The 20489-nt window shown below is 38.3% G+C and overlaps 1 protein-coding gene across 1 annotated transcript; it reads left to right on the top strand.

Moving 5' to 3' along the window:
• Positions 1-475: 475 nt before the first annotated feature.
• On the top strand, positions 476-13157 carry LOC104409625 (WD repeat-containing protein 36-like; the record flags this gene model as incomplete). Its single annotated transcript, XM_010019547.1, has 8 exons — positions 476-555; positions 3637-3744; positions 4890-4987; positions 6454-6596; positions 7206-7322; positions 7553-7634; positions 10946-11133; positions 13008-13157. Coding segments are annotated over 8 exons (966 nt in total), but the record flags the coding sequence as incomplete, so codon positions are not given.
• Positions 13158-20489: the final 7332 nt, after the last annotated feature.

Genomic DNA, 20489 nt, shown 5'->3' on the forward strand with positions numbered 1-20489 from the left:
TATATATATATATATATCTATCTCTCTATATATAAACGATGAGCCAGGTAACTAAAAGGTGTAAACAGATTAAGATTATGCAGCACACTAATAATTCCTTATTTTACATTTTGTAAAATAAGTGTTCACTGAAACACTTCTTAGCTTCTGATTTAATTCTAAGTGCTAGTAAGTACGCACTTACTTGATTTCTTCAGTTTTATGCTCAGTGGTTTTCATCATTAACATAAAAGCAAGGGCTCAAGTGCTTTTATTAACAGCCAGGTGTATTCTGTGTTATATATTTAAAACTGTTCTGAAATAGCTTCCATTTTTGTCCTTTTCTTGCTTTCAGTATGGTGCTGTCAGTTTTCTTTTATGGACAGATGGCGTCGTCCCGGTGTTAGGGAGCAGTCTAATCTTGAACTGTGTAAATAGGACCTCATGTAGGGTCTGACTTGCCACTTTTGCCACTTAATTGTCTGGTTCATTTTAGACTTTCAGTCCTGACGGTCGTTGGCTAATAACTTCATCAATGGACTGTTCCATTAAGACTTGGGACCTTCCCTCTGGATGGTGAGTCAATTTAAAAACATATAGCAGAAAGTGTATTATTATCACCTTTCTGTTTGTGAAGTGGCAAAAAGCCTTCTTTCTGACTTGATAGTCACCAACCTAAACTATGTGACACTCAAAACTGTGCATGTTGTATCAACTCAATACCCAGTATGTTAGTTCTGTCTGATGCTAGTAATATGTGCCTTTTTCTGGGTGTACAGAATAAAAATGTCCTAAAGATCTAATAATAAAACCTGGAGTTTTCATGTAGTGTGAATTTTTCCTTTGTAAGCAGTGCTATACTCTTAACTGACAAGAGATTGTTTAAGGTGAATTGCTTCATGTTATACTGAACTATTTGTAGAATCATAGAATGGTTTCAGTTAGAAGTGACCTTAAAGATCTAGTCCCACCCCACTCTGCTGTGGACAGGTTCACTATATCTGGTTGCTCAAAACCACATGCAACCTGAACTTGAATACTTCAGTGATGGGCCATTAACAGCTTCTCTGGGAAGCTTCCAATGTCTCACCACCTTCGTTGTAAAATTTCTTCCTTACATTCAAGCTAAACCTACTTCTTAGTTCAAAACCATTGTCTCTTGTCCTCTCAGCACAAGGACCCTCTCAGGGTCTGTTAAAAAGTCTCTCTCAGACTTTCCTGTAAGCCCCCATTAAGTATTGAAAGGCCACAAGAAGGTCTTCCTGGAGCCTTCTGTTCTTTGGGGTGGACAATGCCAACTTTCTCAGACTTTACTCGTAGGAAGTGTGTTCCAGTCATCTGCTCATTTTCTTGGACCTCTTAGAACTTCATGTCTGCCTAGTGCCGCAGGCCCCAAAGTTGGATGCAGTACTGCAGTTAATTTTGTAAATAGAAGCCTGTACTCAATTACTTTAATTTTAGCCACATTATAAGGCTTTACTTCAGTTATATTTTTTTATTTGTGCATGCTTGCAACTGCCAAAAATACTCTTTTATGATCACTGTAAGCAGTCTTCTCCCACAAAGAAATTCGGCCAAGTACTCAAGTAGATACAAGAAGTTCAGAAGCTATTAAAAAACAGGCCATAGAGTAATTTTGAGTTCTGCCAGTGCATTCTTTTAGCAGCACAACAAATCGATTTTTAATAATTTAAAGTAGTGCTATGCAGTGTGCAGCTCTGGTCATATCTGGGACTGAATGGTTTCATTTGGATTGGTTACTGTTGTTGATGCATTTTGGTAAATAATTTTGTATACCCTAGGTTTACATTTTACTATAAAAAATGTTTTGCATCTACACAGTTGGCCAATTCTTACATGATGAATGATACTAGTCTAAAATGGGACAAGATGGACTGTAACTCTCTTCTTTGTAGTATGAATGGGAAGGAAATTATCACTCTGTTTGGACTTCCTCTTTCTAACCATCTTTCCCTTCCAAAATTATTAACTACAAAATTAACTACAAAAATTGCAACATTAATTATAAAACTTCAGAAATGTTACTTGTCTCTTTCATTTCTTTGATAACATAACACTTTGCAGTAAGAATCTATTCATACGGTTCTTTAAAAGTAATCTAACAGTAGTTCTTGTTTGCATGTAACACGTATATAAATGATTTGTCTCTCAGAACTGCAATAAATTATGGTGAAGCCAAGATCTAGGCAGATACATGACAAACCTTACTTTTGAAAGTAATTATGTTAAATTGTTCTTCCAGAATGTAAAGGAAAGGTTTTTCCTACAGAGTGTATTGAGAAGAGAGAACCACTTTTAATAAAAAAGCCAGATGCTTGATTTACTTGTACTGTGGTATATTTGCTTATAAATAGAAGAATCGGATTATAAACTGTGCATTCTAAAGACTCAGCTAGGATATTGTCCTTACAAAAGGGTGGAAAACGTGTCTTTACATGATCTACATCCTACATTGTGAAAAATACCAACTGGCTGTTACAGATGTCATACCATTTACTTATTGAACATCTGTTTTTACTTGGGAATGCTGCTTAACTGTCCTTAATTTAAGTATTCCTTGTGCATGTTTTTTATGTAGGGCTTTTTGAGAATTAAGAAACAAATAATTTGTGCAGAGAAAGTTACAAGGAAGAACTGGCATTACGCAGATTCTCACTTTGCTTTTGATTTTTGTCTGTAAACCAGAACAAAGTATTCAAGCTCTCCCATTTTTTCTTTTTGTTGCTCTAACTGAACTAGTTGTCAAACTCAATTGCTTCTTAACAATTTGAAGTAACTGAAATTTATACCTCAATAAGGGACAAACAGTGCCATGAACCTGGGCTTGAGCAGAAGTCTACTAGGGTGTGCATCATCCAAGACTTCTGACATCAGTCAGAACTCTAAAGTAGCTTATTGTTAAAATAGTCACATACTACTTGATATTTTAACTTTCTTTTTATGTGTGGGGTGTTTTTTTGTGGGTTGTTTTGTTTTGGTTTGTTTTTTTGGCGGGGGGGTTGGGGTTTGGGTTTTTTTTCTGTTTGGTGGTTTTGGTTTTTTTGTTTTCTTGGTTTTTGGGTTGGGTTTTTGTTTTTTTTTTTTTTTTGTTTTTTTTTTTTTTGTTGTTTTTTTTTAGCTTTCTGCAATAGTGAAAGGAATGGTTTATTGTGCTGAAGATACGGTAATCTTAAAATATTCTTCATTTTAGAAACATTAGGTCCTAGTGTTAACCAGGTGTACATCAAGTATCTTGAGAGAGTGAATTGACAATTCAAGGTAAAGCATTAAAAGATGAGGTCAGAGCAGCATGAGGCTGATTTGAAGTACAGCATTTGTGGCCTATAGATGTTATTATTAGGCATAGGGAGTTGAATGTGGACACATGGTTCACTGTATTCTCCACAGAATGTGGGTGTCTAAGGACATAAAACCACCTTTAGTTGATTTTAGAAAATTTTATGAGGTGAGTGGTTTTGTTGCACAGTGCCATTCATTTGCTAAGTTTTTATGTCGTATTTTATATCATGTGCTACTTTGTTTACATACTTCCATTTTCCTGCTTGCATTCACTCGTATTTGTGCTATAATTCAGATATGCATAGATAAACAAGCTCATCTTGCTGAGAATTTCTGTGTTGTGTTTTCTCTCCTTAGCCTCATAGATTGTTTTTTGGTAGACTCTGCAGCTGTGAGCCTTACTATGTCTCCTACAGGAGATTTTCTAGCTTCAACACATGTGGACGACCTTGGAATTTATTTGTGGTGAGTACGTAATAGATCTATTTCTACATAGAATTTCAGATGGGGAAGAATTCTTTCAATCACCTTGTATCACAAATAGGGAATTGTTCTATAAAGTACCGTCTCCAGGCTTTAGTCTTTTCTGGTTCTAATTGAGACAGGTATTCTGTGTTGTTGTGAATCATAAATCTTTAAATCTCTTGCAGTTTAGATATTTATTCTGGTAATTAAATTATGTCTTTTCCTAAATGTTTCTTTATTGCTCTAAAGAATTCATGTTATGCCATTCCTGAAGTTTTTCTTTGACTCTACTGTTTTGGTTTTGTTTTATTTTTTTTACTCCATTGGAAATGTCAGTGCTCATATAGCGTTACTTTCTGAGGGGCTTTTCTTCTTGTCCTGATACACAATGTTGTCTGAGACTTCTGAGTAGGACTTTTAAGTTGCAATTATTTATGTTTAATAATAAATCACCTCAGATGTAAATTGTGTTTCAGTTCAGTTTCCTCCTGACCTGTTTTCAAAGCAAATGACTGGTTAGGCCCAGAACTGAAGTAACATATCTTTTAAGTGATATGGTTTTTCTTACATTTTGCTTTTGATAGATAGGTATTTCAATTTATATTTGTTGCCTGTGGTTTTGTCTCAGGGATGTTAAGTTGTTAGACCTTCCTGTGCTTAAGTGCTTCATTGTTTATACCTAGCCCTTGTTCATATTGACTGAAAAAATAATTTGCCAGAATGACTGCGCGTGTGTTCCAAACCTCAAGAAAATTTGCTAAGAGTACTATTTTAAAATTCTGTGAAAGCAGGATGAATCATTTATATTTGCGTATTGTATTGTACACATTAACTACAAAGCTTTTTAGATAGGCAGTTTTGAGACTTCAAGAAAATGCAGTAACTGGCAATAATTGAAGTAATAATACTCCATAATGCCACATGCATTAAATGTTCTTCACAACAATACTTCAGCATAACTTCTATGTTTCAGACTTTCAGATGATGCATATTACTGTGTTTCATTTCTTGTTTATCTGGCAGATGAGGAAAACTAATCTTGAATAGAACCTGGTGAATTGCTATAGTGCAGTAAAAATTATGTCTAAAATACTTGTTCCCATTCACTTGAAGATTGTTTTTAAAATGCCTGTCTTACTTTTCAGGTCAAACCGTTCTCTGTATTCACTTGTCTCTTTACGGCCCCTTCCGGCAGATTATGTACCTTCTATGGTGGCACGCCCGAGCACCTGCCCCGTTGAAGGTAATCTTCACATGAAAGAGTATTTAATTTTCAGTTTGGTGCTATATTTCGAATAGAAGATGGTTTGCTTCCTCCATGAAAACTCATTTACTCTCTGAACTGTGCCTGTTGCTGCTTCTACCATTTTTGGCATATTTAACTCATGCTAAATTGTGTACTAAAATCTAGTAATGTTTCGATGTTCAGACATAAAGAATTACATCTCTTCAAGGAGGTTTTGTAGGTGTTAAAAACATCTGTGCTATTTGCTGGCTTTCTTTAATCTGACTAGTGTAAATACCTTCCATTTTGTCATCTTAAAAGGCCAGTTTGGAATTAACATTACTGTTGGGGAGTGGAAAAGGGATTGTTGTTTATCCACTTAATTCCAGCTTTTTTGTCTCCCTGTATGCCATGGTAGTTTCACTGCTGCATATTGCCTTGTTGGCAAGAGAACTGAGTTCAGCCGTCCTGTAGCTGTGCTAGATACTCCCAGTGAAGGAAAGGCCTAAAATGCATTTTTGATGCGTTTAATAGAAACAGCTGTGGGCCTGTAGCAGTTCTAAGGGCCTCTAGGTGGAGCTCTTGTCTGCCCACGTTTATCAGTGTCTACTTGTAGATCTCCATCTGGAAGAGAAACACACCTTGAATATTGGCTGCCCAAAAAAGCAAGGAACATACTTGATGATGACTGCTATATCAATCACATACTTATTTTAGATACTTAAATTAGAGAGACAGGATTTAATCTGAAAATATAGAATGTTTTAATCCTATAAACTGATTCTGACTGAACGCTTTAATTCATTTTCTGTCCTCAGCAAATGTAAAGTTCCTGTTGACATGCTCAGAAGCTTTTAATGATTTGCATTTCTTTGCTATGTTAGGCTTTTCCACCACATTCATGGTTTCAACCATGTAATATTTTGCAAAAATGAAGGGAAAGTACAGGTGTCTGGTCAAGACCACATAGGAAGTCTAGAGAAAACCTAATGACAGACTGCATATCTTCTGGTGTTTGTTGTGCTTCAGTGTTGAGATCTTCTTCATTTTTATGTGCCATTTCAGTCATACCTATGAACAGGTTGCGAATATCGTGTGTATTTAAATGCAAAGATTTTTCAGATTTTTAACTTGGAACTAAAATTGCCTTGTATGTATTTAAAAACACTGTACAAGGTTTTAAAAGTAATCCACTTTTATAAATTGCTTTTACGTCATTTAGCCAAAGCAGATAAATCTTATCAATCTTAAAAGTATTGTTTATCCAGTTCTGCATTTTAGCTAGAATTGTTTTCAGTTTAATATTTCGTAGGGTTAATAAAGATTGTTTCTGTAGCTTTTCAGCTATTTGTTACACTAGCATCCATATATATAGCTGTTATGCATGTGTTTTCAAAAAAAATTGCAGAAGAAATAGTCACTTTTTGATTTTTAAAAGTAAATGTGAAATATGTATGTTCATAAAAGATACCTGTTCTTGGCAGATGTGGATGTGGCAGGAGATGAAGAAAGATGTGATGAAATGATAGAATATGTCTCACCTGAGCAATTGGAATTGCAGCTAGTGACCCTTTCCTCATTACCAGAATCAAGGTGGAAAAATCTCCTTAGTCTTGATGTTATCAAGGTAATGATATTAGGCAAGCCAGTGCAGACTTACTGTAGTATTTAGACTGTATTTTTTAGGAAGGAGGTAAATTAAGGGCTATTTCTCCTGTAATGTAAAACAGACAGTTTGTCTTAGCCATTCTCTTGGATGCTCAAGAAAACTTGAAAAGGCAGAACTGTTTTTGCAACATGCAAAATAGCTGTCTGAAGGCAGATATTTCCATGTCAGTAGAAGTGCCCGTACAGCTGTTCTAGGTTATGCCTCCAAATAACTGTCGGGCATTCCCATAACCAGGAAAAGAGGGAATACGCAACAAAGAGTAGCATACAGCCAGATATATTTGCCTGTATTCTATGAGCTGCATTTACCTAATCACAAAATTTGATCCCACCTTTCAGGAATTTTTGTATATTTTGCAATAGAAGACTATATGGTGCTTTTCATGATTTCTGGGATTTGGGAGAGGGGCTTTTTTCTTATTTAGTGGTAAAATATTTTACCTATATGTTTACTTTTCAGTGGGTCCTTACATTTTTCATAGTATTTTAAAAATAAAACTTTTTGCAAAAAAAATTTCTACATGTTCTTAATGTGATGATGATTTTAATTCAAATATCTACTTAACAGAAAAAAAATAAACCAAGAGAGCCACCAAAAGTTCCCAAGTCAGCTCCTTTCTTCATCCCAACAGTTCCTGGTCTTATACCCCATTACGTTACTCCAAGGGAAGAAAATGATACACAGGTAAAGACAAGAATCAATATAATGGTGCTTATCTAGGGTATTTTAAAAGAAAACCTTAATGCGTTTTAGTGCTAAGTGAGATCTTGCTAAAGACTTTGAAGTACCCATTTGAACACATACGTAATGCTTGCTTTCTTGAAGTATTTTGATCTGTCAGAGGAAAATAATCTAATTGAGATGTAAAAATATGTTTGCATATTCACATACACTCTTGTACTTTCATGTTCTAGTCAAAAGTAGTAAACCTTGGAGTACTGGGACAGAAATCTGATTTCCACATTCATCTTGAAGGAGCCCTGAGATCTAATGAATGTAAGTTAACAAGACATTTCACTAAAAATGTAGATGCTAATAATATTTTGATACACATTTGCTTTCTAATGCCAGAATTGTAACACATGTGAGGAAAAAGTAGACATAGTATAGTAGCAAAGGCAAAGAGCATGACCTATTACGTATAAAGCTAATACAGAGATAGCCAATCTATATCGAAGATCCATTGGTACTATAGCTTGCCTGCAGCATGGAGCCCAGTTCTGGCTGAAACCCATACAGAGAAAGAAGGTAATGTTTCTAAGACTGTTAGACTTTTTTTGAGATTGTGATGATCTTGCTCGGAAAAGGTGCTGTGTAGTATTTGTAGGGTAAGAAAAGAAGGGAGTGATCTGATGAGGGACAGTAACTGAGACATGACAAAGATAATTTGCCTACCGAGTTCTGTTTCTGTGGGTGATTTCACTAAACATTCTAAAAACTTAGAGGTTTAATTGATTGCTTTATAATTCAGATCTTTAGAAATATAAAAATAAGCCCCTGGATTTCTTTTAACATTTGGTTAATTTTGAAATTGTTATTTAAATTGCCTGTGGAATTTACATGCTGTTTTCCCTGTTTCAACTGGTGCTGCTATAGAATCGCTGAAATTTAGTTTTTTTGGAAATGATTGCTAATAATAGCTGGCTTGGAAATGTAAGTGGGCAGTCACCGGTAGTGTCATGGTTTAAGCTCAGCCAGTAACTCAAAACCGTGCAGCCTCTTGCTCACTCACTCACCTGCTTTTTCCCACCAAATTCCAGAGGGATGGGGAGGAGAATCAAAAGAATGTAACTCCCATGGGTTAAGATAAGAACAGTCCAGTAACTGAAGTATAATACCAAACCACTACTACTACCACTAATAATAATGGCCACGCTAAGAACACAATACCACATCAGTTTAATGAGCAATGATTCTACTGCATTACAAATCGTTGCCATAAATACAGTGAAACGAGAACCTTAGCCCAGGCCCCAAAGCTCATAAACGCTAAAATACTGGCTCTAAGTAAGGTACGACATACTGAAAGTCTGAGACCAATCGCAACAACTCTGAGAGCCAATAAATGAACATTGTGATGAGTGACTATTAATCCGAAACAATGAAAGCTTATCACAAATACGATTAGACACACTCTGGTCACATCCGTCGTTATCTCAACCCTTCGAGCCCCACGCTGGGTGTCACAAAAAACTATTGTGGTTTAAACCCCGCCAGAAACTCAAAAACATGCAGCCGCTCACTCACTCACTCCTTCTATACTTCGTTCTCTCCGGCTGCCTGAGGGATGGGGAGGAGAACTGGGAGAATGTAAATCCCATGGGTTGAGATAAGAGCAGTCCACTAACTAAGCTATAATACAAAACCACTACTGCTACCACCAATAATAATAATGATAAGGGAAATAACAAGGGGAGAGAATATAAAACTAAAAGGGGAAATGAAAAAAAACAATAAACACCAGTGATGCACGATACAGTTGTTCACCACCTGCTGACTGATACCCAGCCTGACCCAAGCAGCGATCAGTCCCTTCCAGGAAACTTCCCCGGTTTATATACTGGGCATGACATGCTGTGGTATGGAATACCCCTTTGGCTAGTTTGGGTCAGATGTCCTGTCTCCGCTCCCTCTCAGCTTCTTGTGCTCCCCCCCCTCACTGGCAGAGTGTGAGAGACTGGAAAGTCCTTGATCAGGGTAAGTGCTATTCAGCAGCAACTAAAACATCAGTGTGTTATCAGCATTGTTCTCAGACTAAAGCCAAAACACAGCACTGCACCAGCTACTAAGAAGGAGGAAAATAACTGTTACAGCTGAAGCCAGGACAGGTAGCTTGTCCACAGGGAAGTTCTGCTGGGAATTTTTAGGCCCTTTAAACTCTTCTGAGATAACTAGCTTACTCAACTGTACTTAAAGCATTTTTATGTGCAGAATGTCATTATTACAAGTAAGGTGTGGTGTTATGCTGTGTTTTTAGTACTTCAATTGGTAGTATTCTTTTAAGCTGCTTCAGAGCTGCACAGAGAAAAGTGAAACATCAGGTGAATAATTAAAAACCTAACAGAGCACCTGAAGGCTGGCTGTTCCAGGGAGCAAGTGCCTTCCATGATGCACTGCAGTAGTGGTGCAGTGGGCCTGCCTCAGGCCACCTCTCTCCTGTAAGAAGAGTGTGCTCCAAGGTCCGTGCTGTAATCCAAATCCAGGAAGCCTGTTGATCCTGGCTGAAGAAGCTGCTGGTGTGTAACGTGGCTCTGTGCGTGCTAGTTCACAAGCATCTCTTCTAATGGTGACTAGGCTGTACAAGTAAGCAGTGATACACTAGAAGCTATCCTGGTGTACCACTGGGGTGGAGACAGCGTTTTGTACCTCAGGTCAGGACTGTGGAACAAAGATTGAGGTGGGTGCCTTTTCCGTATCGTATGTGTACCAACCTGACAATATGTTCCATGCTTAGTTTTTTAATGTCACAGTACAACAGTGAATGCAGCTGTTTACTACTGTTAATATCACAGTTACATTTAAAAATAGGTAATGATTTTCATAGGAATCACATACAGATGGAAATAGATTTATACCATCCAAGGAATATTAGCCAATGCCTAATATCATTATTTACCATGATATAAGAGTATAAAAAGTCGTTCTTACTAGCAGCTTCTTAGCAAAAGAAATATTAATTAGAAGACATTTTAAAAAATGTTTTTACCAACAGCTGTGTACAAGCATTTGTATTTTTGTCTCTGCGTTTTTAAAGAAAACGGATGGAATTCTCAAAGTTAAGGTAGCACTGTAGAAATCCTGAGGAAGAACATTTTGAAGAGGAGTTTCTAAATTGCATGCATTTCTACCAGGGAAAAGATTGACCCCACCCCACCACAGACAGTAGTACCCTGTCTCTTCTAGGATATATTTTAGGATATATTAACAACCTGAAGTCCCATCTCTTTTACCCAAGAGAGGTAAAATGACAAGTTATGTGGTTAATGAGAAATTTCTTACAGCTTAGAAGATGGAAATGAGGGAGGAGGGGAAGTTATATAAATACAAAGGGTGTTACTTTTATATTTTTCAAGGTAAACTTACAAATAAACCTGTCATTTTAGAGATGTGCTTCTCTGTAGTATGTGATGGGACAGTAAATTGAAGGTTGGCTGGCACTTCGTGGAAAACAAAAAAGGCAACAGTAGAAACTTGAAGTGTACAGTCACTGCTTAAGAACTTTGGAATAAATCTGTCCTGATGAAGGATTTGTAAGATTCTTTTCTGCGGATGTTACTGGTAATGTATTTCTCAATGTTTTAACACAGATACAGCTCCACTTAACTTATTGAAAAGCTTGGGACCATCTAATATTGAGATAGAACTAAGGGGTTTGGCCCCTGAAGGTGGTGGCTCAGTGGAGGTGATGCTAAGCTTTTTGAGAATGATTGAGATGATGCTGAAGAAGAAGTACAACTTTGAACTTGCCCAGGCATACCTTGCACTATTTTTAAAGGTAACAATTTTCTTACCAAATTTTATAAGTCCTGTTTAAGATGATGGTTGTCCAGTAAAGAATGTACATTACCTGCTTGAAAGAATTATCTTACATGATTTTTGTTGGGGATAGTTTTAAAATTGCTAAACAAATGTATTGGATAATTTGACCACTTACCTGGTCACAGTCCAGAAAAACTTGGAAAAAACCCCCATATATTGGGAAATGGACCAGACGAGTTTTGTTCTAGTATTTGTTACTTAGAATTGTTTTTGTTGTTTGTAACATACCTAACTGCTTAATAGCTGTTAATCGATAAGTGAATATACGCTATGTCTTAAGTAAGAAAAGAATTCAATGCATAACATTTGGGAAAGTAAAATAGGCATTTTGTTGGACTTACCACTAGATACCGCAAGCCCGGCTTACTTTCCATGTCAGTGAGCTGCTGATAAAAGATTAGAAGAAAGACAAAAAAGATTTGTCTTTCTTCTGTTACTACAGAAGCACCACAGAACTAGTGAAATTATTCCCAGGTGTGTGGAAGTTAGAAAGTTATTGTAATAAAATACAATAGCAGTTACTCTTAGAGGGAAGGTGATTCTGCAAGATTGAAACCCGTCTGATGTCCAAATGCTTACCTTGTCAAGATACTCTGATTTAGGAAACTGCGGGAAAGCAATTGATTAGATTTTACTAGGAAAACATTGTTATAAACATAGGTGTATGTAATACTGCATATTTAACTGAGTATTTCTTAATAGCAATATTAAGCAAGGATTGGTTTTAAAGAGAAAGTAATGCTGGACAAATACGACTAGCTCTTTTCCTTTTTTTGGGGTTAAATAGAACACACGAGGCAGCTTCTACAAGAACAAGTACTGCAGCTGAATAGGAGTATGTCTGTAGAGTGGAACATTTCAGGTTGAGGTCTTGATACCCATTCACAGTGGCTTTTTTTCATGTCTATTTATTATTAGTTTGGTTTTTGTTAGTCTTGTCCTATGGACTGGCTGTAATTAATAGTTGCAATAATAGATGCTAGAATTCATCTTTTTGTTTAGTTCCATACAAAATAAATTCATCTCTTGCAGGGTAGATTAGTGGACAGCTAGGTAATTTGCCTTAGAAATGTACTCGGGATCTGAAGTACAGCCAAATAATATAAACTCATGCTGTGACATGCGAACACCAATGTCTTTTGCTGTGGGTTCCAAGTGGAACAGCTCTGAGCTTAGCAAGACTCATAGATTCAAATTGTAGCCAGGAAAATAGCTATTCCATCCATTAAGTGGTGATAACATACTGCCTCTCTACAGGACTGAGAGGTTTCGTTTCTTTATGCTTCACCAAGGTTACTGTTTATTATGTAGAAAGATGTCATTTCCCTGGATCAGTATAGAGCATGCTGGCATTCCTTCTTGCTTTACGCAACACATAATAATTAAATACCAAATAACCTTTAATTAAAATAATTAAATTTATATAATTGAAATAGTAGATAAAATGGTACGACATAAAATAAACAGATCAACCTCAGGCCTTCTGTTTAGACTTTGTAGCCTAAAGAGGAATTTATGATGCAGGTTGGAAGTAGAAGTTATGTGATTGATGGGGATAGGTGCAGCAGCAGCAGCAGCAGATCTAGTAAAGCAGTAACTTAAGACATTTTTCTGTTATATCCCATCTAATATATAGAGTATTGAGAGTAAAATGGCTTGTAAAAGACTAGCAAAAGGCAGGCAGCATTAAATGGAGGGAATTAATTGAAGGCAAAGAGTCCTTCCCTTACTTGGGACATTCATGAAAGCAAAGTATTGGAACTGAGTGAGGAAATTGATCTAAATTTATTACCTGCATATGTTTCACTGATTCCTTGTCTTCATTTTCAGTTGCATCTTAAGATTCTCTCATCAGAGCCAAACCTATTGGAAGAAGTATCCAGATTGTCAATGCAACTTGAGGAAACTTGGATTCATTTGCGGACACTCTTCAATCAGAGTCTGTGTGTGTTAACGTATATGAAAAGTGCTTTGTTGTAAAATGCTTAAGGGTTTTGTCTACATAAAATTCCCCTTGGAATATTAATACAATTTATTACAAAGAATACTGGATTTCAGGAATTATACTGTGACTTCTGATGCTGTATTTTATACATCTGTGTATGGCAGAATATTTTGGAGTGTGCATAACTGTGTATTTTTTTTACTCAGAAAAAATTAATGTGTGCAAGTTAAATATTCATGTTGTTTTAGTGTGTGCTGTCAATGAACAAAAAGCTGGACAGCTGTAGGTAATGTAGCTAGTTATGGTATATTTCCACGACCAAAATGTAAATCAGAATGGAGAAATGGCTTGCAAAAAAAAAAAAAGGCTTGCAAAAGAAAAGATTTCTGTGCAGGAGACCAAAACCTATGTTGTGCTTAGTAAACGATTACTGTTGAGACAAAAATAAAACAAAAAGTCTGGGTTATTAACTTTTTATTAGCATCAATTTAAAGCAAATGAATATAAAAAATGCATTTATGTGTAATCAGAGTGTTTTCCCTATAACATTTGTAAAAACTGGTTTTCTTCTTGCTTTGGCAAGCTGTGCTCACTGTTTTGCTTCAGACACCTATTTCTGAAAGTAAGAATTTTTAGCTGTAGTACAAATCATGCAACTTGAAAAAAGACCAAATCCTAAAGAAAACAAAAAAACCCACCAGTTCTTTTATAACCAGGTTTCTTGCTCTAAGTTTGCAGGCTCAATTTCTTAGGAAAATTAGGATCCTTTTCTGAAGGTAATCAGAATAAAAGCATTGAGCTGGGGTGGATTTTTAAATAAATCAGATGTTATTTTTATGAACTGACATTTAGGTTTTAAATAATAAGGCTTGGGCAGAGTTTGGAAACTCATGAATGTGACTATCAAAGTTTGCTGTTTGAGAGTACTGCCTCACAGCAGTACTCTCAAAGAAGAGTCTTCTGGGCAAGGCCTTTGCTGTGTTTTACATGCTCCAGACACAGACTAACAGAGTAATCAGTACAAATGTATGGAATTTTGATGAGAAGAGCTGAAAGATGGGTTCATCGCATATGTCAGACTGAAACAATAATGTGATTTTGTTGTTCTACATAAGTGATTGTTATTTTAATGTCATCACATTGTGTAACTCTTTAGTCATGTATCCTGGAACAGATTACCTTCAAACAGCATTATGGAATGGTTTAGGTTGGAAGGGACCTTAAAGCTTATCTAGTTCCAACCCCCTGCCACAGGCAGGGACACCTTCTGCTGGACCAGGTTGCTCCAAGCCCTGTCCAACCTGGCCTTGAACACCCAGGGGTGGGGCAGCGACAGCTTCTCTGGGTGACCTATGCCAGTGTCTCACCACCCTCACAGTAAAGAATTTTCCTTATTTCTAATCTGAATCTCCTCTCTGTCAGTTTAAAGCTGTTCCCCCTTTTCCTGTCTCTGCAGGCCCTTGTAAAATGTCCCTTTCTCTATTATTTTTGTAGCCCCCCCCCTTTATGTGTTGGAAGCTGCTCTTAAGATCTCCCAGAGCCTTCTATTCCCCAGGCTGAACAAGCCCAGTGCTCTCTGTCTGTCTTCATAGCAGAGGTGCTGCAGCCCTCAGATCATCTTCACAGCCTCCTCTGGACTCACTCGAGCAGGTCCACGTCCTTGTGTTGGGGACAGCAGAACTGCACACAGTACTCCAAGTGAGGTCTCATGAGACCAGAGTAGAGGGGGAAAATTCCTTCCCTTGACGTGCGGGGGTCACACTGCTTTTGGTGCAGCCCAGTCTATCTTTTCCTTTTTGGGCTGTGAGTGCACACTGCTGGCTCATGTTGAACTTCTTGTCAGCCGACACCCCTAAGTCCTCTGGTTAGCTGTGAACCCGTTCTTCACCCAGCCTGTGTTTGTGCTTGAAATTGCCCTGAACCAGGTGTAGTACCTTGTACTTGGCTTGGTTGAACTTCATGAGGTTGGCATTGGCCCACCTCTCAGGCTTGTCAAGGTCCCTCTGGAAGGTATCCCTTCCCTCCAGGATATCAACTGCACCACACACCTTGGTGTCATCAGCAAACTTGCTTAGGGTGCATCAATCCCACTGTCCATGTTGCTGACAAGGATGTTGAACAGCATGGGTCCCAGTACTGACCGCTGGGGAACACCACTTGTCACTGATCACTTGGACATTGAGCCATTGACCACAACTCTTTGACTGTGACCATCCAACCGATTCCTTATCCACTGAGTGGTCCATCTGTCAAATCCATGGCTTTCCAATTTAGAGAGAGGATGTCATGCCGGACAGTGTCAAATGCCTTGCACAAGTCCAGGTAGATGACATTAGTCACTCTTCCCCTACCCACTAATGCCATGGCCATATCATAGGAAGCCACCAAATTTGATAGGCACAATTTGCCCTTAGTGAAGCCATCTTGGCTGTCACCAATCACCTCCTTATTGCCCATGTGCCTTAGCATAGTTTCCATGAGTATCTGCATCATGATCTTGCCAGGTATTGATTGAGGTGAGACTGAGTGGCCTGTGGTTTCCCAAGTCTTCCTTTTTTTCCCCTTTTAAAGAAACTGATTATGTTCCCCATTTTTCCAGTCAGTGGGAACTTCTCCGGACTGCCACATCTCCTCAGATATGACACATAACGGCTTACCCATTTCATGTGCCAGTTCCCTCAGGACCTGCGGATGCATCTCATCAGATCCTGTGGACTTCAGGTTCCTTAGATGGTTTCAAAACTGTATCTGCAGTGGGCAGTTGTTCATGCTCCCAGTCCCTACCTTTGCCTGCCACAACTTGGGCAGTGTGGTTGGAGCACTGGCTGGTGAAGACCAAGGCAAAAAAAACACCGAGTTCCTCATTCTGCATGTCCTGTGTAATTAAGTCTCCCGTTTCTGTTTGGAGAGGGTCTACATTTTCCCTAATCTTTTATCACCAACCTATAGAAGCTTTTCTTCTTGCCCTTGATGTCCCTGGCCATACTTAATTCTGTCAAGGCTTTAGCTTTCCTAACCTGATCCCTGGCTGCTCTGACTACTTATCTGTATTCCTCCCAGGCTACCCACCCTTGCTTCCACCCTCTGTAAGCCACCTTTTTGTGTTGCAGTTTGTTGAGGAGTTCCTTGTTCATCCACTTAGGCCTCTTAGCGTTCTTGCCTGACTTCTTTGTGGAAATGCATTGCTTCTGAGCTTGGAGGTGATCCTTGAATATTACCGAGCTTTCTTGGGCCCCTCTTCCTTCCAGGGCTCTCTCCCGTGGTACTCCACCAAGCAGATTCCTCAAGAGGCTAAATTCTGCTCTCCTGCACACCCTCCTTGCTGCCGTGAGGATCTCAAACTTCACCATTTCATGGTCGTTACAGACAAGGTTGCCCTCCAGCTTCACATTCCCCATTATCCCCCCCTTTTTTGTGAGACCAGTTCCAGCATAGCACTTTTCTCATTGGTTCCTCTGTCACTTGGAGAAGGAAGTTATCATCAACATGTTCCAGAAACTCCCTAGATTGCTTATGCCCTGCTGTGATGTCCTTCCAACAGATATCCTCCGGTCAACCATACACTGGACTGCATCTAAAGGAGCATGGCCAGCAGGTATATAGAGAGGGAAGCGATTCTCCTGCTCTACTCCACTTGTGAGACCCAGCTTCAGCCCTCCATTCAGCTTGGGGGCCCCCAGCACAAGAGTGATGTGTGCCTGCTTGAGTGAGTCCAGAGGAGGCCATGAAGATGCTCCAAGGGCTGGAGCACTTCTAAGAAGGCAGGCTGAGACGGTTGGGCTTGTTCAGCCTGGAGAAGGCTCCTGGAAGACCTTAGAGAAGCTTCCAGTACCTAAAGGCGGGCTACGAGAAATCTGGAGAGGGACTTTTTACAAGGGAATGTAAATTTTTCGTTCTTTTTTTCTTTCTGTCTTGTACATTCAGCCACCAGCAGACCAGATTTCTCAGTCATGTACATGCAGTGTCCAGTACAGAATACTTCCTGAAGCAAGTAGCAATTCCGCATGTATCATGAGGTCATCATCTTTTTGGCTGTTTGAATTTGCAAGAGATGTCAGGGTTATCAGAAGAGGGCAGAGGTAATGGGAAGTCAGCTTTTACAGCTTCTCTGTGTTCTGGCTGTTGTGGATAAAAGAACATGACTCATGTTAAAGCTTGAAGAGAACAAAAAAGTATTATAGAAGTTCACAGACTGTGGCATTCTAGCCAGTTTGGACTGAGGATGTAGAGTCCATGGAAATGATGTACACCTGTAAGTTTTTTATGAAGTTTACCACTGAGATTTAAGAAAATCCTTTGTACTATAGAATGATTAGCTTCTGGTGATACGGTTCTCAAGAACCCATTACTCCCAGTTTCTTGAATGGATCTGAAGCAGTGCCAAATCCCTCAAATTCCAGTGTAATATGCGATAAACCTCTGAGCTTATGGGTCTCACTGTAACTAATTTATAAGATCTTAAAAGAATCAATTTTGGAACCAAGACATTAGAAATAAAAATATGAGCAAGTCAGTAGTTGTGGACCTGCCTCAGTAGAAGGAACAGTAGGTGAAGAACTTTCCTCTTGGATCAGAGCAAAGGTCTCTCAAGACTAGTGTCCTGTCTCCTGCAAAGGGTCTAGCAAACAGGTCAGGTATGAAAGGATCCTTTTGAGCACATCATGCCAGCTTTCAAAGAGACGGCTATTTAGATACTTCATGACCCAGCTGTATTCTCACACTTGTGTTTAATATTCTCTGACAGACCTGTTTGCTCTCTGTGAGTTTATCTAATCTCTTTCAGAACCCATTTATCCCTTCACAACATCCTGTAGTAATGGGAACTACAATTTAATTAAATACTAAGGAAAAGAATTTATTTTCTGTTTGTATACTCCAGACCTGCTATCTTCTAATGCAGTATAACCCCTCCTACTTCTTTAATGTGAGAAATAATTGTGCTCTAGTTCTTCATGCTTTGCTGCCACAGAGCAGTTGTGAAATGGTTTCTACTTGTGGAGAAGATAATTCATTTTACTGAGTCACACGTATGTTTTTTTCAGTGACATACAAGAATCTGCTTTGGGCACAGATATTTTAATCTCTGTGCACAATATTTGTTCACAAACCTTGTAGTATTTGTAAAGGGGGGGGTCTTTCTTTCTTTCTTTTTCTCTTTCATTCCTTTGTTCTTTCTGTCTGTCTGTCTTTCAGTCTTTGTCTTGATGTAATCAGGAGGAAAAAAAAAAAAACAACATACTTTTTCCCAAACAGACCATTCTATTGAGAACAGAACCAGGAAGCTAAATTTTGCAGACAATTCCTGTTTAATGCTGTTGACATAATATTTGAATCCTGGATTATCTCATTAAATGTGTTAATGCAGGTTGTTTTATCATACACAGATATGTTTCAAGTCTACCTGATTCCAGTCTTAACACCTTCTTGTTCTTAGCTTTTTATTTTGTCCTATTTTTTTCCTGACTCAAAACGGTGAACAACTTTTTGCCATTAATAACTTCTTCTGAAATAAAAAATAATTTCCACTTGCTAGTGGATGCAAGTGGGTATTTCATCTGGTACTTCCTGAATTATTCCTTCACCCGAGACATCAAGGGTGATATCTGATAATATTTGTCCAAAGTTGTTGGTTACAAGTGGTAAGACACATTACAATTGGATTTGATAGATTGGGCTTCATGTTACCTGCAAGAGCTTACTTTAGCTGATTGGCATTCTAATGGCATATGCAAAGAGTGTGAGGAAAATCATTAGCTGAATTAGGGGATATAGTCATTGTTAACCTTCGGTTTTCTTCCAAGGAAGATAGCTACTGAAGGTTTTACCATTCTTACACAAAGCCAAACCTGTTTTAGGCTACCTCTGTCCAGGAGCTTGCTGTTAACGATTCTCCGGGTTATTGTGTGTCACCACACTGCTCCCTGCTTCTTAAGTCTGTTACTCACCTGTAAGCCTACCTGTGTTCCAACTCCTGCACACAGCAGTCCTGTCAAGTTAGGTCTCAGTAGTTTCACTCTTTTATTTTGACTGTGTTATGCTTTCCAGACTGATTTGGTACAGGGTTGTTTTGACACCAAACTGGTTATTTGGACCTTGTTCCCTGAATTTCTTGCTGGCTGGATTTAAAGTCTGAAGAGTGGAAGCTTTCTCCTCTTTGAGCTATAATAAACCTTCACTGCTATCTTTCCTTTTTCTTTCAGGTTAAAATAGAGGTATTACAAGGAAAAACATGTAAATGCAAAGTGAGAGTAAATGGTTGCAAATATTTACACATTGTTCAGCAGCCAGCACAGACTTGAAGCACTTGAACACTTCGTATATGTCACATTTAACTCTTGCTTCTTGAAAATAAATGTTAGGAAAAGTTTTCAGTCTGTGCACATCATCGTAATGCAAGTATCATTGTCCCAGAGTAAGGAAACTGGAAGATACCTCATTTGTATTCATGAAAGCCAAAGTATTTGTTGCCATATTTGAACTCTGTTGATGAGCTGTGTTGAAGGAGTTCAGCGTTGTTTAAAAAGCATCAATATAAAAGTAGTTTCTCCTTCGTAATGTTGACATCAGCAGATGTTTCTGAGCATGTTATATTAGCATATCAGTCTTCAGCACATCACTAGTTTTAAAATTTGTGCTTAAGAATTACTTGTTTGATGAAAAATTATCTTTTTTTAAAAAATTACCCTTACTTGACATCAGTGCGAGGAGTCTGCTTTACTTTTTTGGTGGGATTGCGGTATGTGTTAAGAGGAGAATAAAATGCTGTTGTTAAATATCCTTAGCACCTATGCTTTTTTTTACTGGGACTCTCTGGATGACACCTTTTCTCCACTGATGTGTGTACTGCCTGTTCACAAAACAGCCATGTGGCTAAGTGTGGGTATATACTATTGCCCCAACTCTAGAGTGTTAAAAGGGCTGATGTGCTGGCTCTGTGAGTGTCAGCATGTGCCAGTGTTAAGGGCCATCCCCCTGAAGGATCAGACTACCTTGGCAGTTGACAGTTACTCTGATCACCCATAGAATAAATCAGAATAAGATAGAGTAAAATAATGTATTTGTAGAATTCTCACTCAATTGCTGTGTTTGTAAAAGCTATGGAAATAAACTTGACTACTTAAATTAGGACGAGAGGATTCCTTCATCCTATGTTAGCATGTAGCCAGGTTGCCTTACAGCTACATATGTAAGGATCTAGCACTTACTGTCTCTTGAGTTGTCCCATGGTGGTCTCAGAATACCACATGTATTTAGCAACTCATCCTATCCATTAGCACCCCAAGCTTTACTTGAAGGTTATTCAGATTCACATGTTTCAAAAGGATTTTGTAAACTTGGCTCACTAAAAGAGTGGTTATGACATTCCT

This window comes from Nestor notabilis, unplaced genomic scaffold (assembly GCF_000696875.1).
Source record: "Nestor notabilis isolate BGI_N333 unplaced genomic scaffold, ASM69687v1 scaffold14368, whole genome shotgun sequence".
NCBI classification, from domain to species: domain Eukaryota; kingdom Metazoa; phylum Chordata; class Aves; order Psittaciformes; family Psittacidae; genus Nestor; species Nestor notabilis.